Raw genomic sequence first — 27,374 nt, 5'->3', positions numbered from 1 at the left:
TATGGATACCTGTGATGGGTTAGTGTCGGGAGGGGGTCTTGTAATGCAGTAGTCTGAGTGATATGTACATTATTGTCCATGTGAAATGAGTATGTACGGTAGGTGTTTCTTCACTGTAGCCTGTATTTTAGTTAAGATCTCTCTCTCTCTTTCTCATCATTTTTAAAATTTACTCACCCTTTTTTTCTCTTTACAGTTCTCTTCAGAACAAGCTTGAAGAATCTCACCAAAAAGCTTATTAGAACTCTCCTTTGTTAATTAATCAGGGAATGTTAAAGACTATGCAAGAAAATGTATAAAGTTTTGATTTATAAAAGTAGATAGGAGGGATATGGGTTTTTATTTGTGTTGTACTTTAAAATAATACTAGCACTTATTCTAAGCATGTCTTTAGTGTCATATGCACCATTCAGAATATCAGTAAGCTGTAAACAAGTGCTACTTCTCATTTTATTGGTGCACACCAGATATTTAGCAGCCATAGATATAAATGGAGAAATTAATGAAAGTAAAAAGGGAGGGGGAGAGCAGATTAGTTTTAGTAGGCACAATAGTCAAAGAGAGATCAGTGAAAGTATTGTAAGTAATATATTTAGGGATCAAAATAAGAACAGCACAGTTGATAGTCATAGCTTTAGACTTAGGGAGACTGGGAGTGAGGGAGTAGTGAATGTTATAAAAAACAAGAAGAAAGAGGAAGAGAAGAGGAGTACCATAGGAAGAGAGAAGGATGAAAAAGAAGAGAAGAAAAGGATTATCCTAGGAAGAGGGAAGAGTGAGAAAGAGGTTAAGAAGAATATCATATTAAGAGAGAAGAGTGAAGAAGAAAATAATGGCAGTAACAAAGGATGGAGAAGAGAAGAGCATGTCCTGGGTGGTTACTGGACAGGTAAGTTGAATATCATGTGTAAAAGCTGTAATGTTTGTGTACTACCTTAAACAAAAGTTCACAGACGATCACCTGCCAGTATTGTGTCTTGCCTTTCCTATACAGTACCACATTTCTCACGGACCATTAGAGAGAATCCATTCTTCTCATGCACCTTTTGCATTGAGCTTCAAATTGCCATCACATAAAAATATTTCTTATACATTAAACTTCCATTGGCACTGCCTGCAGGGAAATGGTAGCACTGTTGACTGCAGTAGTACAGGCAGGCCTCTGTAAGTGAGAGATGTATTCTAATTACCAGGTATATCTATCTTTGTATCTGTAAACCAATAGTTTTTACTGTAAATTGGTGGAAACTGTCAGATCAGTTTTATAGGTGGTATTGGATCTTCAGTAGATATGTTTATGTAATTTGTCATGAACTTAGTTCACAGCTAGGGTGGGAGAATGACATCCAGAGGTACTCTGTGAAGAAAAAGAGTTACTTAGATTGTTAAGATGCCCATGATGAAGTTCAGTCTTTCTGCTGCAAATACTAGTAAAGAAATCGTTGCCAACTTGCTTGATGTCATTTTGGGCAAAAGGCAGATTATTTTTTTCACAAAAAATTTAATTGATCAAGGTGTACCAGTATAAATATGGATATTTGGAGAGAGAAGTATGTCCTGCTGTGCAGTGGTGGAGCAGACAAAGTTAGCTTTGTGAGGTGTGGAGGAGGGATGTAAATGATGACTGGACCACCAGAAGCCACCACTCCCATATGGGAAAATGTCTTCTATCATATGACATTTCCTACGAGACTGGGATGGTCCTGTTTACTTCATATAATGTACCCTGGTCTTTAAAGGTGAATATATTATAAGTACAGAATGAAAAACACTTTTCTCAAACCGACACAATGATAAAACATTAGCAGCTTTAAGTGGAAATGTACATTACTTCATGAGAAACTTAGCAAGTCAAATGTGGCTACAAAAAAAGTCATCTTTGACTAAAAAAATGTGAAGTGAGGAATATTTATGCTTATTGCTCAATGTGTTTGTTGCATATGCTTACCACTAAGTGTGTTTGTTGATTATGATGGTGGCTGAGGGTGAGGTTGTCCACAGATGCATTGGTTAGTGGTGGTGATGTGGATGTTATGGTGAGGCCAGTGGTGACCCCAGTTCCAGCACAGGGACACACCAACAACCTCACAATGGAGCTCATTGGCCACAATGCCACCTTGACCCTCAGCCTTCATCCCACTAGGTAAGAGTTGTCATTAATGTCATCATTATAACTTCACCACTGGATGAGGTAAGATTTGCTAGTATTATTATTACTTAAACCATTCTTCCATCCATCCATCCATCCATTATCTAATAATTATTTACCCCATCTGTTTTAGGTGGGAGTTGGTGGTGTATTGGTTAGCACATCCAACTTACATCTAGAAGGACCTGGGTTTGATTCTTGTGCTGGTGAGACAGGTGAACTCAGTTTGTTTCCCCAGCAGTACGGTTGGGGATGTGGATATAAACTGATTAAAACATGTAATCTGTGGGGAGATTGGGGCTTAAAAATTTGTATGTCATAATGACTCTCTTACTATGTTTCCCATTCCAATAAGATTGTGGGTATGATCCAGGAACAGCAGTTTTAATTACTTTATCTTCGTCATCACCTCTGATGCATTGCGTCCTTCTGGGAAACTCACCAAGAGGAGGATGGCCGTAACAGGATCACCTTCTAGCTTCTTTATCCTTGAGTGCATTACTTGCTCACTCACCCAGTTATCTCTCTCGTTCATCCCTCATTTTCTCGTGTAGACTGTTCCACTTATTTCATCCAGACAGTATACAGTAATTATAGTCTTCCTTTTCTAACAGTACAGTATAATTCAAAACAGGTGTATTGTGGATACAGTAGTGGTGTAGTATAGTGGTTAGTGATATGGCTCTGTCCCTCACATGTTATGAGACAAGGAGAGAGTGACTTTGGAAGCACACAGTCATTCCATTTTACTGTATCGTGTTAAACAGTAGGGTTAGAGTGATGATTCTGAACATGATGATGGTGATTTCTGAGAGGTGTAATCTGGTCTTTTCTCTCCATCAGAGACCTGCTGGGAGCCACTTACCATGACCCTGACCAAGACAAAGCTAAGGTGAGACCAGCCACTATCTTTGCAGTCACAGTTGTTCAGTACACTAGTCACAGTTAAGTATGGAGAAGCCTTGATTCACAAGTCAGATGTGAATACATAGCATGATTTTTTTTTTTTTTTTTTTTTTTTTTTCTATGACTTGCATTGGTACCCCATCATTCCACCCCAGTTTGGATGAATCCAGGGAGATAATTAAAAACCTAAGCAAACTATATTACAGGCTTAGCTACATATTCTTGAGAACAGATAATACAGGTTTTTGCCAAAGAGTTCCCAGTGTGTGTTGAATATTGTCAAAAGTGACATGGATGAGTTGTTAGAAATACTTCCTCATTGTATTGGCTATTGATATCCAGTATTTACGTTGTAAGTAGCCTCCTATGGCAGAGTTGGTATGGGCTTGTAATATGTGCAGTAGTGGGCCTTCCATTTGCTTGTTAATTCAGGTTTCCCAAAACTATTACATATCACTGGATCTCTCTTAGGCACCACACATCGTATCAACATTGGAAGTTGCATTTTGGTGATAGTAAATTGCATAGTATGCCCAGATCCTCAGTTGCTAAAGGTTTTGCTCGGGAAAAGCAGACAACTGGGAGGTGAGAGTAAAGAGTCTTGCCACAGTTTGTGAAGTAAAGTGGCAGATTGCAAGATTAGGGTACAGTATTAATTGATATAGCTACAAGTACCTGGGCTTCTTGAAGGACTGTAAGAACAAGTGTGCATTCCTGATGTAAAAACTGTAGTTAATTTGTGAACCATGAACAATGTCAGTCTCTTATATACTGTGACATCTTAAATATTCTTTTTGGTACCACTTGACAATTTTATTCATCTTAAAAATAAGCCGTTGTACTCAAGGGGTTAGCAGCCTCCTGAACCCCCTCTTTCTAGGGCATCTTTCCAAAAATGCTGATGACTGATCAAATAATGCATTATAGAAGAGACTTCTCATACTGAAGGGGCAAAGTGAAAATAAGAGCTACTTTATCAAAGACATAAGTTTTAGTTAAGGAAATTTAAAATTAGATAAACCTGTAGAATATGAAACTGTGGAACATGCAGCTGAATAAGATTGATTGGAATATTAAGAATATAATAACCTGTCACCTTTTGAGAGTTTTAAAGGAAATTGTCTCATCCCCTGTATTCACTGTTCTCTCCTTAAAAGAGAAGAAGAAAAAAAAGGATGGTATCAAGAATTAAATGAAAATAGAATCATCCAACTAATAGGGAAATGCTGTTCCCTTAAAAACATGTGATCATACTGAAAACAAAATGCCACCCTCCTGCATATACTAACATCTCTCCTAATCTTTGCTGGCAGCATGGTGGAAGTGTGACTGTGTGTGAGTACCAGGGTGAAGTGCAAGGAGTAGAGGGCTCATGGGCTGCACTCTCTCTCTGTCCTGTGATCAGGTGCGTAAACTTCCTCCCTCTTGTTTACATCCCTATCTGCAACCATGAACCTTTATTTCAGAGGGGATGGCCATAAACTACTTCTGCCATCAGGCATCCTTCATCCAACTCACACCACCCACACTCATATATTTCTCCACCTTGTTCTTCCACTTCATTCTGGTCTCCCTTTCCTCCTCTCTTCTGAGTTCTCAAGGACCTGTATTTTGCCAGTTTCCAGGTGCCAGTCCTTGAGTTGTCCAGGGTAACCATGACAAAAAAGTATGGCTGGGTACAAAAGTTTGTAAAGTATTTCATTTCTTCTTCCTCTCACTGTCCTCTGCTGTCTGATACAGTGGAGTCTCTTTTATCCGAAATTACTTTAACCATAATATGCCATTAACTGTAAATTTTACTAAAACGTTCTCATTTTGATTAACCGCAAAAATCTGAAATCTTTCCGAAAATTCAAACATTGTGGGCGTGTTTTGCGCCACTAGCGCCAGTTTACTGTGCTAGTCACTAGAGCGAGCATTGGTTGCGCCAGCCCCCTCAGTCTGTTCCTGCCATTCATTGACTGTGTTTGTGCCCTGCTCAGTCTCGTGTAGTTACGGACCGTATCTTGTGAAATATATCATGATGGCTCCTCCTAAAGCTAACCCAATTGGTACAAATAAGAGGAAAAGAGTTGTGCTTACTCTGAAACAGAAAACAGAAATATGTAATTAGATAGAATGTGGTGTAAACAGAAATGTGTTGATGAAAGAATACAGTGTTGGCCCAACCACTCTATATGACATATGTAAACAGAAAGAAAAACTTCTCAGGTTCCTTTGTATCCTACATATTATTACTGTTCCCTTTTATCCTACATATTATTACTGTTCCCTTGTATCCTACATATTATTACAGTACCTTTTATCCAAGAAAATCAGTTAAATGAAATATTGAAAGTCCCATGATTTTTGGATAAAGGAGACTCCACTGTACTCCGAAACTAAGAGAGACTTGGTATGTTTCTCTAATCATTGATGACACATGAAACACTACTTCAGGGAAAATAGTGATGTATCCAAGTGTGAAGTACACTCGATGCAAGAGTAGACGAACTTTTGTCCCTGAATACACCTACAGCACCACAATAAATCATCACTTACTTATGCCAAGCCTAGTCACCAGTTCTTATTTATCCCGTCACTCTGTATTCTGTGTAACCTAATTCCAGAGTTCATCCTGAGTGGCCCTAAACTGCTTCTATCTCTTCCTTATCTGCCTTTCCTGCCAACAGAGGAATGATTGTAAGTGGGTCTGGTGCAGTCTGGGTGGAACCAGGGCCAGGCAGTGAGGCTTTAGGACAGCCTCACAGAGTCTTCACCCCCAACCTTCATCATCACTCCAAGACATGTGGTAAAATATTATGCTTATACTCCATAAAGATTTGTCCTTTTCTATGTATTTATTATTAGTCTAGTAGTAGGTAGATGGCTACCACTGACCTGGGAGTTTCTGCCATGGAAGTGAGAGCAAAGTGTGCCTGTGAGCTTGGTAACCATTCACATCGCCATGCACTTAAGGACAAAGCTTTCAGCCATTAATACCCTTACACTGAATCACTATATTGAAGCTGAGATTCTCAGACATGTTTTCATTCTGATTTCTGATCTTTTCTTACGGCATCTCTGGAGTTGGAGGAGAAAGAGTATTTTCCATGTATATTCTGCTGCATGTGAAACCAACTAAAAGGATGGGGGTGGTGTGAACAGGGAATCCTCTTAGTCTCATAACATCCCTGGAACCATTCAGGGCCTCAGATCTGGGTCCTGTGCCAGCTTAGAGCCCATTAAGACAGGCAGACTTGTGTGGAATGTTCGAGGTATGAATGAGGTACCGGTATGTAAGAGTAGAGATAGTTAAGTAATTTAATGAAGGAAGTTATGTGCTGGGAATGTGGGACATAGATGAGAGGAAGTGAAGTACATGAATGGGAGATGATCTGTAAACAGATTGGCTCAACTTCTTCGGTGGTATAAAGGACACGAAAAAAAGGTAACGTTGTGTAGATACAGTAGTTTAACTTAGAGGAGAGAATATTGAAGCCCTGAATGATGATTGAAAGGATGTATGAACCTTTTCACTGGGTACCATTGATGGCTTCTGCTTTTCCAATTTTTGGTTCCAACCCGCTCCATTGACATACTGGTAGTGGGAGAAAGAGGTTATAGTGATGATGTCTGTACAGAATTAGATAATACACTGCCCATTTTACCACACCACTTCTCTTCTTGAAATTGCATAAGCACTACTTTTTCACATCATCATTGTAATCATCGGAACCCAATGTTGTGTCCTAGTTAATACTGTACCCCCATATGTAACACTTTATAACATCTGTTTGAGAACTTACAGTAAGTACGTGGAATGACTGCAGCTAGTTGCAACTAATTTCATATTTTTTCCCTTCAAGGAACAATGACGAAAGACGTCTGCAAAAACAACACCAGCAGCAGTAACAGTGAACTGGCAGATTCTTCTCATTCAAGGGTGATTGTAAACACATACTTTTGTCTTACTGTCTTTACTATTTTTATTTTTTTATTTACATTTTCAGTATTTATTTTTTATTTTGCTGGAACTCCTAGTCTTTATTATTTGATTGCTAGCATTTGTCTGCTGAAAAAGAATTCATTTGGTAGTGTTGATCAGAATGCTTCTGTAATAGCAAAAGTGTTAACCTCTTCAGTCTAGTGATGTGCTTTTTTATACCATGTTCTTGCTAATACCATACATAATTTTATTCATCTTCGGAGAAACTTTTCAAGCTGAAGGGGTTAGATACAGCCTTCATTTACCCTTCACCTCACAAGGTCTTCCCAAAGCTGAATAAAATTATCTGGGGGCAGCAAGAAAAACAGATGAAATGTGTCACTGGATTGAAGGGGCCAAGAAAATGGCTCTGAACCCATTCATTTTGATGTCGCATTCATTCACTTTCTTCCCGTTGCCTTCTGACAGTTTATTTTCAGATTAGGACACTTTTTCAGCTGGAGAGACTGGATTTTGCTTTAATTAACCCTTCACCACTGACCTATTCACTTATGCTAGGGCAGCACTCCTTATTGACAAGTATCATATTCTGTATTAATATACTGTGAAATTTCAGCATTCAAGGAGGGGAGATGACATTGTTTGGCCAGAGTAAAGGAAAAGGAGTATAGTAAAGATGCTATTAACTCTTTTAATGTAAGGATGTCCTTTTATATATTATTTTTTGTAACTATAAACTACATTCTATCATTATCAGAGAGGAGGATCTCTCTCTTCTGGCACTGGAGACTTTACTGAAGGTTATGTATACAATCTCTCCAGATGAAAAAGTCTCTGAAAGTAAATAAAATAATCTGGTGGTAGCACGAATAAAATGGAATGGGTTAAATCTTGAATGCTTTGTTTTCTCTCAGCCAAATGAAATACTGTAGTTTGGTTAAGTAAGTAGGTTGTCCATGGCAGCATAAGATTTGGAAATACATGTGGGATAGCTGTGATAGTTGTAGCAATCATAAGAAAGTCATGGTAGTTATGGGAGGAGGTAGTTGCAGCAGTTGTAGTTACCAGGTATAACAGTCATGGTTAGTCATTGTAGAGGTGTAATGTGACAGTTTAATGGCAGTCATGACAATTGTGTGTGTGTCTGTGTGTGTGCATGTACGTGCATGTGTGCATGAGAGAGAGAGAGAGAGAGGAAGTTGGGAAGTAAAGACAGAGAAATAAGTTGAGAGAGGGAGAGAAAAAGAGAGGAAGATGGGAAATAAATACAGAAAAAAGTTGAGGGAGAATGAGTAACCATTCCCCGTACCCCACAGTACCGTCGCTCCCTTCATCGTGGCCTGGCCTGGACCAACAAAACCACCCGCTTTGTGGAACTGGTATTGGTGGTGGACTCGAGTTACTACAAGCACTACAGGGAGAACACTACACAGCGCTGCAGAGCCATCATTAATGTGGCCAATGCGGTAAGTTAAGTTCATGGTTGGTTGATTGAGGACAGATTAACGGGTTGTATGGTGAGTGGGTTTTGAATTTTGTAACACCCCTGCCTTAGTAATTTAGTTATTAGTTATTTATTTAGGTGAGAAGTATGAACATTGGGGGTAGGGTTGCGGGAGGCAGACCAAAAAAAAAAGATCTGAGATGAGTTCATAGAGCAGGGGTCGGCAACCCTAGGCACGTGTGCCAGACTTGGCACGTGAAGTGCTATACTATGGCAATCAACGTGATCCAGTGTAACAAAGAAAATATTGAAAATGCAAAGAGAGGGGAGAGAGAGAGAGAGAGAGAGAGAGAGGTGGGCACATCCTTTCTTACTAAATCAATTAACACTGTCGCTACAGTGTTAAAAAATCTTACCTGACACGCAAAGTGGCGAAAAAATTGGCATTAATTACAAATTGGCACACCGTGTTCAAAAGGTTGCCGACCTCTGTCATAGAGTGTGACCTTAAGAAAAGGGAGCTGTTGCCTCTCCTGATATTGAGAGAGGGCTTTCCCTCCATGCTAAAGGATATTTGTATGCAGCATTTGTGAGAGTGTAACACTGTATGGGAGAGACCTGAGCAGTAAAGAGGATATTCATAGACAATATGTACAGAAATGACAGGGATTAGATGGATGTGTAATGCATCCTTGAATACAAGGCCTAGGTGAGCTAGATTTACATTTGAGGAGTTGAGGAGGGGCAGATTGAGATGGTTTGGGCATGTGGAGAGGATAGAGGATGACATGTGTAGGAATTGAGAAGTTTGACTGTCGGGAATATGGTTGTGAGGGGCAGACTGGAAAAGACCTGGGATGAGGTCATGGAGTGTGTCCTCAAGGATAAGGGACTGAATAGGGAGGCTGACAGAGACTGAGAACCGTGGAGAACCGCTTTTAGGTGACCAAGGCTAACACATGCAGACATGTTGGAGCCATTATAAATGATACAATATGAAATGAATTTGCAGTACCGGTACTATTCTCATGTATATTATCAACAGCTTTTTGGCATTAATATAGTTTACATATATATCATAAATGATTATATTAATACACTTCATGCTGAAATAAACTAGTGAGGTAGGGATGTTTAAATGCCTCTCAACCCTTTTAATTGGTTGACATTATTTTATTTTATTTGTTTACCAACTGATTATTTTATTTAGTTTCAGAAAACATTACAGAATAGAGATCATATGTAGGCCTAACTCATTCAGTAAAAGAGATTTTTCCCAAGTTGAACCAAAATTGTTTGGAAGTAGCAAGCAATGACCAGTAAACCATAAGGCCTTGAGAAGTACAAACAGTTTTCACCTCTCCCCAGCTGTATAGGAAGGTATGTATGGTGGCCTTTCCTAAGTTGAATAAAATCATGTGGAAGTAACAGTTACTGACAAGTAAAATATAAACCCACATAATATACAAGTCCTTGTCTTCTCTCCCCAGCTGTTCCGGAAACTGGATGTAGTGGTGGTGCTGACACATATCGAGATATGGAAGTCCAAGGATGAGGTGGAAGTGGAGGAGGATTCAGACAAAACGCTGAGTCAGATGTCATCCTATCGCAAGAATTTCTTGAATGACCACCCAGACATCCCCTGTGATAACATGCAACTTCTCACGTACGTCTTCTTATTTATTGAAATTGTGTGGAAATAAAATTTTAATATATATATATATATATATATATATATATGGATATTTGTGTATGTGTATGTGTGTGTGTGTGTGTGCGTGCATGCGTGCGTGAGTGAGTGAGTGAGGAGTAGGTTGACTGCACCGGAAAGCAAAGAACATGGTGTGAAAATATACAAGTAAGGACCTTTTGTCGAGTCCACCTCTTTCACTAATAGGATGTAGCTTTGAACATAATTTTTTTTCTGTTATGTACTGTATATATATTTGTATGCATATTGTAGGTATTTGTGTTTGTGGCTCACCAACCCTTCACTCCAATGACATACACCCTCCCGAAAATGTATCGGCGCTCTTACAGCACGTATCATTCTGAAACATGGATGAAATATTGTGATGTATGGGGCATCCTGTAATTACAAGTGCAAATATTATCTTTGATAATTATTAGAATTCAAAATTGCAAAAAGATTCACTTACTTGGTGGTATATATTTTGAGGCACTACATTTATAGACATGTGTGTCTGTGGAAGTTGTTCATTTTCACAACCATCATACCTAAAGGTGCCAATACTTTTTTGGGAGGGTGTAGATCTCATTTTATATTTTATATCTTCAGATGATTATATGCAGCTTGGGAGAGACTTTTCAAACTGGTGGGGGTAGACAGCCATCGTTGACCTCTTCACCATTAGATGTTTGTCCTGAATGGAATAAAATTGTCTGTTGGTAGCAAGATGATAAAAAAAAAATATATATTTCACTGGATTCAAGGAATTTAAGAATTATTGTGAGGACTGGTGTGTTGTACTGTAAAATGTGTCTGTTCTGCCTTATAATATGTTGGTTGTCTTTGCAGGATTGTTGACTTTGAAGGTAAAACAATTGGTAAAGCCACAATGAACGGAATGTGCAGGTAAGTTGTCTCACTTGTTCAGTCACTCATTATCTTAGATTATTGTGTATAAGTATTAAAAATAATTAAAAATCAGATAGTAGACTTAGACAAGAAACTAACACTGATTTATATTAGCTGTTTGCAAAAACAAATGTATACTACCAGACGCCTCAATCCCGTTCAGGGTGGCCACAAACAAATCGCCTCAATGTCGCCCTGTCCCCCGCCATTTCACTGCCCTGCTCCCAACTCAATATATATATACATATATATATATATAGGCCCTATACATATATTGATGAAATTTCTGGAATAATGCTAGATTCATACCACAAGGCATCAAAATTAAGCACTAGTTAAATGTGAATATGTCAAGATCTGGTACCATAAGTCTTAAATTGGCAACTATGAATATGTATGAGTGGGGCAGAAGGTGAGAGGGGGATGGGGAGACTGAGGATGATATGGTAGTTTGGGGTGGAGAGGTGTATGAACGAGAGAAATGTGGTCTAGAGAGGGACTACAGCCTGATGGGGGAGGACAGGACGATGTGGAGGCAATGCATTATTAGCCACCCTTTCCAGGGTTTAGGTGTCACGTCGTAAATATAGTCCATTTATTTTAATAGCACAAATTTTCATTCTTTTGCAGTGTAAACCCAATAGCATAGAATCAGAATAAGGCTTCTGTGGCATACATCCTTTTCATTGCTCAGCTTCATGACAAGTACCATATTCTAATCTTAAGCTCTAGTTTTAGCTCAGCATTCAAGGTGGAGAGGTGGCTGGTTTACGTCTAGCTAAAGTAAGCAGAGTATAAATAGTATAAATAGATAAAAGCTGAGAGACAGCAATTTTACAAGCAGTTAAAATGAACAGATTATAGATGGATAGAATAAGGGCGTGTATATTACAGCCGTGGAGACTCTGTGGGCGTGGTGCAGGACACAATGGGCGGTGTGGGTGGGGCAGGCAACACACTAGCACATGAGATGGGACACAACCTGGGACTCCGCCACGATGAGGACGACGAGGACTGTGAGTGCCCCTCCAACCAGTGCATCATGAAGTCTGTTGGTGGCGGGTAAGACACAGCAGCAAGATGTGTTTGGGTTAGGGGGAGGGTAGTGTGAGATTTGGTAGGGTTGGTTTAGGTTAGGTTTGGTTAGCATCAGTGTTGTTAGGTCAGGGTACATAATGTTTGATTTGGGAAAGTTAGGTTAAGTTGGTAGTAGGAGTAGTAGAGTAGTAGTTGTAGTGCAGTAGTAGTTGTAATTGTAAGTAGTAGTATCAGTAGTAGCTGTAACTTCAGCCATATCTGAATGTGAACTCAGTAGACTGCAAGCTGAAGTTACCTTTCTCCATTGGTTCCCCATCCTCCTTTTGGAGGATAGGGAGGGAGATGAGGGGTGTTTGTATAGTCAGACAGCATAGCCACTCAGTCATTTCCATGTTGTTATATAAAGGCATCCCTGTGCTGTGTTGTGCTATTTATTTCTAGTATATATTAACACATTGTACAAAACACTTAGAAGAAAACACTGACATGTCATATACTGAAATGTAATTGTAAGAAAGAGGTGTCAGGAGTTTACTTTATTTATGAATTGTGTATTTTACAGCCGTAAGCAAAGTCTGACTCTATTATGAAACTGTCATGTGGTTGAGTACCCCAGTCAGATTAGCAGCTTAGCCAAGAGCATAGGCTCAATGTGCAAGAAGTGATTGAATGTTTATCAATCATGTAATACCATCAAGAGAAGTAGGCTGGTCATCTACCCTGAAGTGTACTGGACTATGGTAGCTTAACCTCATAATGGGTCAGATGGGATAGGCTGTTACTATTACATCTGTGTGTTCCATCAGAAATGATGTGTCCAGTGTGCAGTGGAGCACATGCAGCCAACGGAACCTCACACGGAACCTGCAGTCCTTCATGTTTGATTGTCTGCGCAATGAGCCAAACCTCCACAGTGGCAGCTGCGGTGATGGCATGGTGGGTGATGGGGAGGAGTGTGACTGTGGCCCACCCTCCCTCTGCCACAACCCCTGCTGCAACCCTAACACCTGCCGCCTCAGGTCCAACGCAACCTGTGCTTCGGGGTCTTGCTGTGATGTTAAGGTGGGTTGGATGGGAACAACTATAGACAGTTGGTTTTTACATGTATGTAAATTCATTTGATATTTTAGAACCTGTCCTTGATACTTGGCACTGGAGTTGGTTTGTTTGCACCAGATAGAATTAAGCCTCATCAACAGCTTCAATACTAAGGTGTTGTTATGTGAAATTTCAGTCTGCCTGTTTGTAGCCAGATGCCTTAATCCCAAGAGGATGGCCACAAACTCCAACTCACATCCCTTTCCTCATATACTTCACACTATCCTTCCATCTCTTTCTCAATTCCCCCTCTTCCACCTGCCCTCTACTGAACTTATATATATACTCTTTTAGTCAGTCTCTCACTCGCCATTCATTCCATGTGGTCAGACAGTTCTACAGTAGTGCTTTCGAAACATCTATGGTAGTACCATAACACTTTCACTGTCCCATTTGTCTGTATCTCCACACAATTCCACGTGCAGCTCTCCGGTAACTACCATTGCTCTCACTGTTGACTTCTGTCCTTCCAGCAGGGTCCAAGCTTCTTTTCCATACATTAGTTCAACATAATGCTGATTAGTTGATGAGGTGAGCATTGTAAATCAGGCATGTGTTCTGAAATATCACAGCTACTCACACATGGTATTTTTTATTTTGGTTACTGGCTGTTCAGTTTCACAGGTGACAGTAGTACCTTAATGGCAATTTTACTGTAAATTTTTGTGGGCTGTGTATTACTCATAATATTAACCCCTTCAGCCTGAGAACATCATTGAGTTTTAGCAAATGTCATCATCTTCATACTTATTACTCTCCTTCTCACATTCTGCCGCCATGCCAGACATGCCGGCCCAAAGTGTCATCTGCTTTGTGTCGTGAAGCCCGAGATGAGTGTGACGCACCGGAGTATTGTCTGGGGGATTCTGAGTTGTGCCCACCTGATGCTCACATGTCTGATGGTACCTACTGCGATGGAGGAGAGGTGAGGAAGGAGAGAGGGAGCAAAGGAGTGAAAGAGTGAGGGAGAATGGGAGGTAGGGAGTAAGGGAAGAAGGAAAGGGAATAAGGTAGGAAGATAGAATGGTGGGAGTAAGAATAGGGACGAGAAGGGAGGGATGCAAGCAGAGGACTTTGGAGAAAGAAAGGAGGAAGAGAAGAAGGAAAATTAGTTGGCGCTGCATCATGATGTATTAGAGCAGTGGTTCTCAAACTTTTTATTGTGTGGCCCTATTTGGAATATTTCAAGACTTTGCGACCCTCAGGGTAAAGAGAAAGAGAGAGAGAGTAACCAGTATATAGCCTATCGTAGTTATTATGAATATGCTAATAGTGTAGTAAGGATAATTACAATTTCAGTTAAATAAATAAAATACATTGAAAGCATTAGGCCTATTCTATGTCCCTGCAACCCATCAAATTCCTCTCGTGACCCAACTTTAGGTTGCAACTCATAATTTGAGAATCACTGCATTAGAGCACTGTATGGCTAGGGTGAGTCCGAGTTGTGACCACCTGCAGCTCACCAGATCATGGTACCAACTGCAATGGAAGAATGGTGAGAAGGGGAGGAGAAAAGGGGGAGCTAAGTAAAGGGAGTAAGCAAGAATGGTAGAAGAGAGGGAGATAAGCAGAGGAAAAGGAGGAAGAATTGGAGAAAAAATAGTTGATAGTTAAGACTGGGAAGAGGAGAAGGTTAATAGAGGCAAGGAGGGAAGGTAAGAGAATGAGAAAGTAAGTGAAATGTAGACGGAAAATAGAGGCAGTGAGGGAGGTAGAGGTAGACAAGGAAGGAGGGAATTATTGCTAAGAAGGAGAGAAGGGAAGGCAAGGAGGGAGGGAATTATTTTTAAGAGAGAGGGAATACAGGGGATAAAAAAGGAGAGAGAAGAGGAAGGTAAGGGAAGGGGACGTATAGAGGGACGAGGAAGAAGCCGCAGGGGAGGCAGAGAGGGATGAGGAAGTAGCAGGGAGGAAAAGGAAGAGAGGGAAGAAGAGAAAGGGAGGCAGGAAAGGAGATAAGGTGGGGAAAGAGCCAGGGAGGGAGAGAAGAGGATGGGAGGAAGGAAGGAAAAAAGAGGCAGAGGAAGGGAAGAAGAGGAGGGGAAAAAGAGGAAGAGGAAGAGAAGAAGGGAAGAAGAGGAAGAGATTGGGAAGTATCATTATGTGTGTGCAGGTGCATGCCTTGTTGTGTTGTTATGCATGTGTCATTAAGGCGGACAGTCATGTTCTGCTTACAGGTTCCAGGTCTCAAGAGGCTATTGGAAGATTTTTAAACATATGAACCACCAGAGGTGTAGGCAGGTTACCAAACCTTAAATGTTATGGGTTGCAGTAACTTAACCGTTAACACCTCAAAGGAGGTTGTTACAGTTTATTTGTTTACTTGTTTACAATATCCTCTCTTTAAATGTCAGGACCGAGTAGCCTAGCCCATGGGCCTCCCTGTTTCTGATGGGGTATAAGAGGATATTGTGATGGATGGATGGATGAATTTATGATAATAATTTATGATTTTTGTATTTAATTTATTGAGTTTTATATTTAATTTACTTTCCTTACCATCGCTGTGTGCCTCAGGGTCACTGCTACAATGGGTGGTGTGGTAGCCGTGAACTGCGTTGCCGTGCTGTGTGGGGTGAGAGTGCTCAGTCTGGCAGTACCAGCTGTTACCGCCAACTGAATAAGAATGGCAACTCAATGGGCAACTGTGGACGCACTTACTGGGACTCCACTGAGTATACACCTTGTGATGAGGGGTTAGTATACACACACTGTCCATTTACTTGCAGTCAGTCTTTGTTTTAGGTTTCCCATTTCCATATCCTTTCATAGTGGTTGAGAGAAACATCTTCATATGCTGGCACTGATGCATCCAGGAGGTATATGTTTATCCTTTGTATCAGATATGTCTTGTTGCCATTAGGTCTGCATTATGATGACATGATGTATGGTATGTTAATTTTTATTATTACTGTTTATGGTATATTGACTTTTTTACTTAGTGTGTACAGTAGCTGTATTCTTTTCATTGTTATATGCAGTATGTGTGTTTACTGAGTATGTTTACCATGAAGTATTAGGTGGTATATTCTGTGAGAGTGGGTGATATTATTTAAGGCAGGGATTTCTACCAAAATATCACAACTTCTTCCTCACAATTATTACCTCAAACTAGGGGATGCTGCTATATCAGCTGTACAGGTAACCTGAGATTTGATAAGCAATTGAATGCACTTTCATGTGAATCCATTATTAAAAAACACTGCAAGACGAGATATTTATAGTGAGGAATTGCATTACTGCACATATTTTGTATATAAATTTGTGTCTGCCTTGTATGTCCCACAGCCTTGCACATATGACCACTTTAGCACTGATGCCCACTATCCATATACAGTACTTGCTAAGGCTGTCCCATTCAGGTGTGGTGAGATAATGTTAAAGGTAGAGATTTTGTGATGTGTCAGTGAGTATTGTGCAAGATTCTTTTTTTCTTCTCCGTCTCACCAGACACTAGACCTCATCTGTAATCACTTTGACTACCATTTCCCTTGTACAACCCTTGTACGCTAGGCCTCGTTACAAGTAGCTTATAATATTTTGGTTTAAGGACCTTGGAAAAGTAATAATATTTTGGTTTAAGGACCTTGGAAAAGTAAAGAAATATTGTCTGTTAATATTGCATTGCATTTTCACTTTTGAGGTTTATTTTTAAGTTTCCTTCAATATATAGTAGCAGTTAAGGGTAAGAAGTTGTGATATGTAGAAATCATCCCAGACTTGCAACAAAGACTGCTGTAGTCTACAGTATTCCCAGCAGTATTTTGAATATTTGAGTTTCAGAACTGTTAGGTGTTGCCCATATCATTTTCTAGAGTAATGGGGGTTTGAAGTCCCCTTGCTCCAGGTAACATTTGTCAGCAAGGATGGTTTGTGTGGGAGAAGTAAACATAATAACCAATTACAGTACCATAATAAGTGCATTCTATATTTACTGCTGTATTTGATCTTCATGAAGGACTGGAGACTTTTTTATAGCTACTGTAGTGGCAGCTTGGGAAGTGACTGGTGATTCATTCTTCAATCTTTGAGCCTGGAAATGTTATTTTCATTTTTTTCTTGCTATCTTTTGACAATTTCATTCAGTTTAGGCTAGATTTTCTCTTGAGAGGGGTTGGATATAGTCTTGATAAACCCATTTAGTATGAGAGGTCATTCCAAAGTTGAATAAAATCATCTGGTAGCAGCAAGACTAAACTAAATTGGGTGTCACATGGATTCAAGGAGTTAAATACAGGTTGGTTGATATACTGTATAATGCTCCTTTTCCAGTCTGCCAGGTGCCTTCTCAGGTGTTGTGGGGATGGCTTAATGTTAGCAATTTCTCATCACCACCACCATCATTATCATCATCTGGACCTCCTTTCCCACCTTGGGGCAGGGCAGTTTCAAACTTTTATAATTAGTTTATTACTCCCACAGCCACACCCATGCCAATATCAGCAGACTGAGCCATCCCAGCCACACAGAAGATAACATCAGGCACATTTTTAGTGGAGCACCATTTATGGGCCACCCGGTATACAGGTCAGTGGTAGCCTCACCTCAGTCCAGCACCATGATGAGAGTGACTTTGGCTTTCCATCGCAGAGACATCCTGTGTGGGTCGCTGCACTGTGAGAGCAAGGGTGGTCCGCTGAAGAGTCCCCCAAGGGTGGGTCAGTCGCAGTACAAGTGGCATAACCTGGAGTTTCAACAGTCAGGGAAATGCCATGTGGTCATCGCCTCGGAATCACTCCTGCCCTCAGACTGGCTCGTACCTGATGGCGCACCCTGTGGCAGCGGCAAGGTATGGCCTCAGCATCATCATCATCATCATCATCATCATCATCATCATTGACCTAATCACATTTGCTACATCCCCTTTGTACTCATCAGTATCATATTCATATTCATGCATTTCATCACTCATCCCATTCATAAATTATTTGTTTCATTATTCATCATTAACAATCAGGTTCCCTTTGTTTCAGTTTTATGGTTGTTTCAGAGAAACAAGGTAAAATACATTCTTTTCACTTTAACTTGGCCAGAAGTTGCCATGATTCCATCTTGAATGTTAAGTTGTAACAAGAGATGAGAACTATTGTATGATGTTAGTCTTGGAGAAGGGCCCTGAAAAGAATACAGAGAGACAGCATTATCTTTTTGTTCACCGAGATCTGTGGAATAAGCCGCAGAAAGATGAAAATCTGAGTCAAATTAGGGTGAAAACTATATAGTGGTCAGAGAAGTTATTAATTGACTGCCCTGTGTAAAATTCTTGGCTCCTTCCCACAGGAAGGATCATCCAGTTTTCTCTGTAGTTACACAATCCATCCTGCTTATGCTTGCAGCTGATATAGAAAAGGTCCTTTCTATAACCTGTAACTTAGAAAGTTCTCTGGATCTCACAATCCAGGTCTCACTACTATAGAAGTGTGTACCTCCTTACTAACCATTATATCCTATCCATCCAAATACAGCGCTTCCAAGTTATCCATTTATTCCTCTCCCTGAAGTGATCTCTGTTTATTCTCGCTTTCTCACATTCCATTTTACCGTGTTCATACAATACATCTCGCAGGTAGTTCTTAACCTCCCCAAGCATCTCACCTCTCATTTGTACACAGCTTTCTCTGTCAAACTGATTGCACCTGCCAAAATTTATTGTCATTCTTTGCTTGAAATGCCAGTATGTATTATACTGTCATCACACTTTCATATTTGTTTTGCAGGATCTTCCAGAGTCATTCTCCTTCTTTCACTTATCGTTCTTACTTTTGTTTCATTTTGTTTCTTTTTTAAGGGCTCCAACTTGCTTGCATGTGTTTCTCTTAGTCACCTAATGGCAGCTTTCCATGCTGCTCAACCTCTGGCAGCTTCCCTATTCAGTCTTTTATCCCTGAGGTTACACTAAATAACCTCATCCCGTATCTTTTTCGGTCTGCCTTTCGCAGCCCTACCCCTAACTTTAACACTTCTCACTTTCTGCACCCAATTATTCTCCCCCATGCTCTCCACATGCCCAAACCATCTCAATCTACCTCTCTTCATCACAACACCATTGCGCTTCAGTCCCATCCTACCTCTGAACTCTTCCATTATAAAACTATCCTCCCCAGGCTGCACACTCAAGAATGCACTGCATATCCACCTAATCATTGTCATTTCTGTATGTTTAAGCCTATGAATATCCTCTTCCTTCACTGCCCAGGTCTCACTACCATACAGCATAACACTCTTAACACGTGCCACATACAAAGATCCCTTACTACAGAGGGAGAGCCCTCTCAGTGTCAGGAGAGACAACAGCTCTTTGAGCTTCTCACAACCACTCCTCACTGTAGCCACAGAGCTAGCTGTAGCCCCACCTCCAGTGCATGTGTCCCAAATAACAAAACTCTTCCACACACTCAAGAGACACCAGCAAGATCAGTCCTTTCATGCCTGACAGTCTCCACATGCTCTTCCCAACACACTGCACACATGAAATCAGCGTATCTTGCAGTCTACCTCTAATACAGTACCACTACATCTCTTATGCACACACGTATCACAAACACTGCTCAAGATTGAATTACTTCCCACGCCCTTGTGGCAAATCAGCACACTCCCTCCTACAACAAAAATTACCAGTATACACCTTAAACCCTAGCAATCCATCCACTCAAAAGCCTTCGGTAAGTCCATAAAAGCAGTGTATGGTTGCTTTTTTAAAATATGTTTCTCAGCTGTCCTCATCATAATACCCAACCGATACACACACCTTTCTAAACCCACCCTGTTCCTCACATGTATGCAGATAATTATGTTGTATAGTTAGTAGATATAGAGAGATATTTATGTACTAGGTAAATGTACACTGTAGATGGATATTTATGTAGTTAGTAGATAGATAGATAGACACATAAATGGATAGATTGATGAATAAATAATTAAATACATGTGGTGCCACCCTAACTAACACAGGCAACCAGAGTCATGGGTGTCAGATGTGTATGGTGTCACCCTCGCAAATACAAGTAATGAGTGTCTTGTGCCAGATGTGTATGGTGTCACTCAAACTAACACACAGGTAACCAGTGTCATATGTGTCAGATGTGTGTGCAGCAGCGGTGTGTGTCGGTGCCGGTGTCGCCATGGGTGGTGGGGTTCTGGATCTTCGTGGTGGCAGCGGTGATCCTGGTGTTCTTGCTGTGGGACCACATCCGTTGGTGGTGGGAGGATCGAGGACGTGCCTGTCTCTCACCACACTTCCCGCCCTGTGCTGCCTGCTGTGATGCTTGCTGCTGCCCCTGCATGACTCGCATCAACCGCATGCTGGCTGCTGTGTTACCCTCTATAGGCCCAGTGTGCAAGAAGACCAAAAAGCCCCCCAAACCAAAGAAGGAAGAGCAGACTGTGGCCAATGGGACAGTGGCTAATGGGACTGTGCCAGGCCAGCAGTCTGAGTCAACCAGTCCTGCTGATGCCTGGGGAAACAGTTGGCCTGTTCCTGGGGTAGTGACTTTTGCCCCAAACAAGGGTAAGGGTGTGGGTGTGATAGAAAATGGCAATGTGCTTCCATATAACAGCAAGTTCCAGAACCATATCAGTTCAACAGAGGACTGGCCTCTGGCAGACAAAACCAGCTTGACGGATTCATCGTCAGATTCTCCTCAAGTAGATAAGAAACTGCTGAAGCATTCAGAAAATCACACACAGAACAACTGGCAGGTAAACGAAACTAGTAGTGAATTTGGTAGAGCTGGAGAACCCCATCTCCCAGATTCTCCAAAAATTCAGCCTGTTCGGAGAGCCCCATCACCTCCCAAGAAAAAAGTAGATGATGGTGAAGGAAGAGGAGAGCTGGAGACCAGAAAAGTTGCTGCACTGGAGGATATCCCCACAGACCCAGGGAGACCAGTAATACCTCCTCGACCAGATTTTATTCCCCCAAGATCAGAAATTATGCCAGCAAGGCCAGAAATTCCACTCAAACCTGTCAACCTTCCTGGCAGACCAACAATTGAACCCACATCTCTGGAAAATCCATCGAGAGCTGAGGTTATAGTGATACCAGAGAACTTGTCAAGACCTGATATTCCGCCCAGACCGGAGGTGATCCTACCTCTGAGACCAGATATTGTGTTGCCTAGTAAACCAAAACCTGATGTGCCTCCCAGACCTTGAGCTACCACAGCTGCCACTCTTACCACTGTTGTGGGAACTACCTCTAATACAGTTACCACACTTACAACTACAGTTGTTACCACTACCACATCTACTACTGTTTTCTGACTATATACATACATACTTTTATCCAAAATACCAGAAATATAACCTGAACACTCACCACTGTTGTTCGAGCTGCAACTAGTGTAGCAACCACAAGTACCAGATGACCACCAAGGCTCCTGCTACTACCATTTTACCCAAACTTCCATTGACTCAACAACTAGAATTACCAGTTTTACTACTACCAGTACCACTATTTGACTAACCACTGTAACTAATACTGCCATATCTATTATACCTTTTACTACTACTCCTGCAGCTGTTACAACTACTATCATAGCCACAACTACTGTCATACCTATACCATGTTGGTGTAGCACTACCACCAGTCCTGTTATAACATTCATTCATCGTTCATTCCTGTTATAACTACCACGATATATACAGCTTCAGACTACCACTCATAACTACAATATATCAACAAAAACACAGTCTGATCACTACAAGACTCACACCCACCAAATACTTAACCCTTTGGCCGCCATGAATATTTGTGAGCTCAGTAAAATTGTTGTTAGCAGGGATAATATTTGAAATTTTTTAAATTCTAGGCTGCATTGTTAATTGAGGTAAGTTTCGTTTTATTATTTTTATTTATTTATTTATTTATTTTTTGTCATGGGGAGATGCTTTGAGCTGACTGAAATCATCTAATGTTAGCTGGAAGAAATACTGCCATAAAATCCATTATTCTGGACCACAGTTATGAATTGAGATAGGTTTTAACATTTTTTATCATGGTGGGAATCCTTGAACGTGATAAAATCATTTGGCACCAGCTTAAATATAATAATGACATGAAGTTTTTTATTTTGGGCCAGCACACAAAGCTGGAAAGGTTTTAACTTTTTTGCGATGGTGGGATCCCCTGAGCTGTGTAAAAGCACCCACTGTTAGCTGGAATTAGATAAACTCTTCACATATAGTCAAAGGGTTAACCACATCAGATACAACAAAACACAGAGTACCGGTATGGAATTTTGTAAGTATTGTACCCTATTTATATTTACCAGTTGCCAGGTTACATTAAACAAAACTCCAACTGAAAACATTACATACCTAAGTTGCCAAAAATTAGCATAAGCTGTAGCATAATATTTTTTTTTCATTGTAATTATCTCCATATTTATTAAATACTTCCTCTGATTTGAAGAAAACTCTTTTGCCAGCAAGAATTAGACTGAAAATAATTCCTTCATGAAAGAGTAAATGGAAATTTGTGTTTAATCTCCTTATTATATGAAGAGGGTGCTTGAGAGGGAAACCTTCGTGTGGTGGCATTGACATAGCTGGGGGGCTCCACTGCCTGGATGTACTTATGTCCCTCCGCTCCCTCCCTACCCCCGAAAAGGAGGATGGTGGATGGGACTGCAGGAGAAGGGCAACTTTAGCCCCTAGTCCAGTGGGTTCATCATCAGATGAGCCTGAGGCTACAACAACAACGACGATAGGTGTGTGTCGAGCTTAATTTGTTTTTTTGTGGCAATAGTGAGAGGAAAGTAAGAGACGTTATTGAACTGAATAATTTTGTAGTGAAACTTGAAATCATATAAGAATCCTCAGAATCCATTATAGTTTGTTAGTGTATTTTGTACTTAATTTTGCACCTATGCTTTGCAGGTAGTCTAAAAAGCAAAGTAATAATATTGGAGTTTGTCTCTTGGACATGCAGAGTGCAAGTCCTACAAATTGGAACAGCACCTTGGCTCAAAAAGGGAATGCACAGTGTAAAAACTTCCTCAGAGTTGATGCATGTTGACATTCAAGATTGTACCCCAATTAACTTTTTGCCCGTGGGGAGTGTTTATGGGGCAAATAGTCTAATAAGATAAAATAAAATATCAGAGTACTTAATTCACTGCTAAAATGGTAATTGTGATAGTGTAAACATTTTTTATGCTGTAGGTTTCAGTTAAGCATAGTGAAATCATGTGCTGTAGCAAAATTAATATTCAAGATAATTGTTTTGCAACCTAAGGATTATGCCACCCATTAAAGAAGTTTGTGGCTAACCTGTTTGGTTGTACAGTATAATGAAAGTTGATCATTTGATTTTATGTACATATTCAGTTATGTATGTGAATTTAATGTTTAATTTAATAGAAATTGGTTTATTGCTCACATAATGCCACTCAGGGATAAGCGAGGCTGGTCACTCTCATCTTAAATGTCAGGACCGACTTACCTAGTCCCAGGCTTCAGTGTTCCCCATGGGGCAACATAGGATTTGATGATGGATGGACGAAAGATCTGTTGATATTTGTGTGGAGTTATAGGGCCCAGTTGAAGTTTTAGGTGTCATATGTTGTTGTGTTTGGTAATGTAACTTTTTTTTTTTTTTTCAAGTCCCCGGTTAATGTCAAGGATGTGTGCAGGCAGGTTGCTGCATTACTGATGTCATGCTGGGGGGAAAGTAAGCACTAAAGCAAAACAAAACATTAATTTCTTGCTTAAGAGTAAATTTTCTAATGAAATTAATGTAAAGTAAAAGTACAGTACTAATTCTTGTACTACTTACTGTGATTAATGATCAGCATCAAGTGACAGTAGGTGCTGAGTTTCCATATGCTTGATAATGAAACTGCTTAAAATATAATAACTTTAAGCAAAGAATGCCTTTTACCGGTTCAGTACAATGAAATTTTCATTTTATTCCAGTTCTTTCCAGACAGTTTTTTAATTAGAGAAGTTTTTCAACTGATCAAAATTGTTTGGTAGCAGCAAGAATATGCTAAAAAGGATGTCCACAGCCTAAAGGGGTAAAGGTAATTGAGGAGGAGTAGGATAGCATGGTGATCCTCTTGCCTTGGCACCCCTTCTGTATGATGATATTTTTGGTTTTTATCCATTTCATAGATGTTTTGAACAGAAGGGATTAGTGATAGCCTTCATTAACATTTTTGCTACAAGAGGTCTCCCCAGACTTGATCATGATGTCTGGAGGAAGAAAAATAAAAATAAAAACATCCTTAGGTTCAAGGGTTCACAATTTCAAACAAAAACTTTCCATGTAACCTCTGCAGTGATGATTCTTTTTTTTTTTTTTTTTTTTTTTTTTTTTTTTTTTTGTCATGCTACTTCCAGATGATTTTGTTCATTTTGGGAAAGACTTCTTGTTTTGAAGATAGTAGTGATGGCATTATCTAACCACTTCAGTTTGGGAACTCCTCCATAGTTTGTAAAATAATCCGGCTGAAGAGGCTGAGTCTTCTGCAGATGTGTATTGTACTTTCAGCAGGTGTTCTTTTCTGTGTTTTATTAGTTTCTTTTTCCTCTGTGTTCTGTCTCATGCCACATTCTTTCTCCAGCTTGTCGTTAGTGGTACGACTCTTATTACAGTAAGTCCTGTTTGTGAGTTATGGGTACCTTTTTATATGCTCATTGCTACTATGCCCACAGAGAATTCAAGAAAAGTAAGCAGTTTAAGTTCTGTTGATACTTTTAAAGCTAATTTGCTAGCTTTCCACAATTTTCTATATAATGTGTATGGGAAAACTTGCAATACTGTGGAACATATCCCTTACTTAGTGTGAGGACTGCCTGTACAGTATTCACATAAAGAACTGCTTTTGAGGCCTTTTGAAGTGGAGAAACATATCCAGAATTGTAGGAAAATAAGTGGGGGGAGAGGAGATGGGAGAAATGGAATATCATATATCAGCAGGATACTTGGACACTCTAGAGAATATTTCAGTTTTGGGCATGGTCTCTCAGAGGAATTATATTTATTTGTTGTTTTGCATGTGCTGATGGGGCAGTAAAGGAGAGAATATAGGTGGATGGATGTTGTAGGAGGAAAAGGATATTCCAGGTCACAGAAAAAGATAAAAATATAAATAAAAACTGGGTATGACCCAGAATTGTGGGAATTCAAGATATTAGACATGGTTGCTTTAACAATATTTCTCTCCCATGCTGATGAAGCTCTAATTAAATCATATGATATTTTAGTTGTGCTCATTCAAAAATTATATTGTACATTCTCTTCAACAAGGAGAGTATGTTTTCACCCCTGTTTGTTTGCTTGTTTGTTTCTTAGTTTTGTTTGTCTGTTAGCAGGATTACTCAAAAACTGAAAGATATTTGGACCAGATTTGGTGGGTAGATCGCCCATGTCCCAGGGAACATTCACTTGAAGTTTGGGACTGATCTGGATCGTATTACAGATTCTGGATTCAGAAAGTACTTTTTGGGAAACCCTAATCAGTGATGAGAAAATGTAACTCATAGTGAAGAGTGGTTTGGTATTTATGTTGCTTTTGTCAGAGAGATGTGCTCCACTGAGTGCCCCACTAGTTTGATTTGTTATACCCATACCAGTTTCCCTGTTGATATCTGTTGTAGTGTGTTTATGAGTGGTTAATGGTGACAGTGTTTTATAGCCAGAATTCAAGCAGATCAAAAATCAGCAGGAATGATTCTATGTAAAAAAAAAAAACAGATGCATTTTTGACTTGTTTCATTACTGTATTTCATACATGTTGCAAGATGTAAACAGTAATGAACTGTTATGGATGTAGTGGTAAGTGCTGTTGGTGTTAATTTTTTGAAAATATATACAGTGTAGTTCATAGGTTATTTGATACTTACTTAACTGATGTGAATGGTATGAAGTAATAAATAATTTTCATGAACAAATTCTGTAGAAGAATAGATACAAAGTGCAGTCCAGTAATTTTCAGACAAAAATGGAGAAGATGAGAGAGTTGTATTGAGACCTTGTTTGAATTACTTTTACAGAATGGATTTATTGTTTTGGTACATTCGAATGATTTATGTTAAATGCAGTATACTTTAAATGGAATCATTTGTGAAAATGGCACCAGTATCTTATAGGTAAAATGATCCTTGGAAGAATTCTCAAACAGAGCAGGAGAAGGGAGGCACCCAAAGCAGGTGTATCTGTGGTGCATATTCTAGAAGGCACATGGAAACTTCATACTTCCTTAGCAGCTGTTTCCACATCACACCATAATAGCATCCTTGTAGGTAACTGGTGATGCAGAGAGACGCCTTCATGTACTGGAACTAATATATTGTAACCAGGTTGTTCTGTTGCCTGGTTGTACAGATGTCTCTTATCTCCCATCCTACCCCCTGAATGGAGGATGGTGGGCTGTAGAAGGGTGACTGTAGCTTGCAACCTACCAGTTTCACATCCAGATGACCCTGGGGCCACAACAGCAGCCTAGTACTGATGCAAACTATCTGTTTAAATAGATGTACACTGCATATATGAGCAAGTGAGGTGTAAGGTGGAAACTGTGTCACTAAGGAACAGGTGTTATGAAGGTACACAGTGACCCTGTGTATATTTCCAGGTGACATTGAAATTGTGATAAGATTTACAAAGATAGTAGTGAAGGTTGGCATGTGGATTGATGTCTAGAGTTAATTGTCTAAGTTTCATTGTTTTTGTAAATCCCCGTGTAATTTTTTTATATAATCTTTTGTAATTTTAAGTGGCTTATTTATAGATACTTTGAGTTGTGTGTAGATCATTTTTTATCCTTTAATGTGTGCCTATAGTCTAAAATGGAAAACTCACATGGGCAGTTGAACCAGATGACGTCCTTTCTTGTCATCCAGCCTGAGGAATGTGTGCTTGGTGTGGCATCTTGAAGAGTAGAGTTTGTTGAGGCTTCCAGGTAAAATACAGGCATCAGTCTGGGGTTGAAAGTCTCTTGTACTGAGGTTGTGGTGAGAACTACAGGGCATTCAGGCATCTGACACTAAATGATAGTGTTACATTGCCTCAAACCATAATAGTTAGCAGTGTAATATGTAAGCACATTATAACATGGGTTCAGTGGGGATATATCGCTGGGACCCCACTGTTGGTCCTGTGAAGGATACTCTGTACCTAACCCAGGTCTTAAACCAACTAATATAAAGTTCATAGCCATATACAGCACTGCATACTGCCACTGTTAACCATTGTAGATGTATA

General features: G+C 40.0%; 1 protein-coding gene across 1 annotated transcript; it reads left to right on the top strand.

Annotated features, from left to right (window-relative positions):
• The first annotated feature begins 500 nt into the window (after positions 1 to 500).
• Positions 501 to 21,319, top strand: LOC145404046 (zinc metalloproteinase-disintegrin-like MTP4). Its single transcript, XM_080275651.1, has 15 exons — positions 501 to 889; positions 2,002 to 2,143; positions 2,993 to 3,041; positions 4,369 to 4,460; positions 5,495 to 5,522; positions 6,243 to 6,329; positions 8,300 to 8,449; positions 9,918 to 10,093; positions 10,967 to 11,023; positions 11,921 to 12,088; positions 12,871 to 13,126; positions 13,947 to 14,087; positions 15,683 to 15,861; positions 17,612 to 17,954; positions 20,246 to 21,319. The coding sequence occupies exons 2-15, from the start codon at positions 2,034 to 2,036 to the stop codon at positions 21,317 to 21,319; spliced, it is 2,910 nt and encodes a 969-aa protein (XP_080131777.1). The 5' UTR covers positions 501 to 889; positions 2,002 to 2,033.
• The last annotated feature ends 6,055 nt before the right edge of the window (positions 21,320 to 27,374 follow it).

The sequence above is a fragment of the Coenobita brevimanus genome, chromosome 62, assembly GCF_032717465.1.
Source record: "Coenobita brevimanus isolate Jiangsu-jjx chromosome 62, ASM3271746v2, whole genome shotgun sequence".
Lineage (NCBI taxonomy): Eukaryota > Metazoa > Arthropoda > Malacostraca > Decapoda > Coenobitidae > Coenobita > Coenobita brevimanus.
This window is presented reverse-complemented; position numbering and strand designations above follow the sequence as displayed.

What these genes read in the sequence shown, in the direction of transcription:
- LOC145404046 (XM_080275651.1), top strand. Translation starts at nt 2,034, where the DNA reads ATGGTGAGGCCAGTGGTGACCCCAGTTCCAGCACAGGGACACACCAAC. An exon ending in GATAACATGCAACTTCTCAC is followed by an intron (nt 10,094 to 10,966) that starts GTACGTCTTCTT and finishes TTGTCTTTGCAG; the next exon opens with GATTGTTGACTTTGAAGGTA. An exon ending in CACCCTGTGGCAGCGGCAAG is followed by an intron (nt 17,955 to 20,245) that starts GTATGGCCTCAG and finishes CATATGTGTCAG; the next exon opens with ATGTGTGTGCAGCAGCGGTG.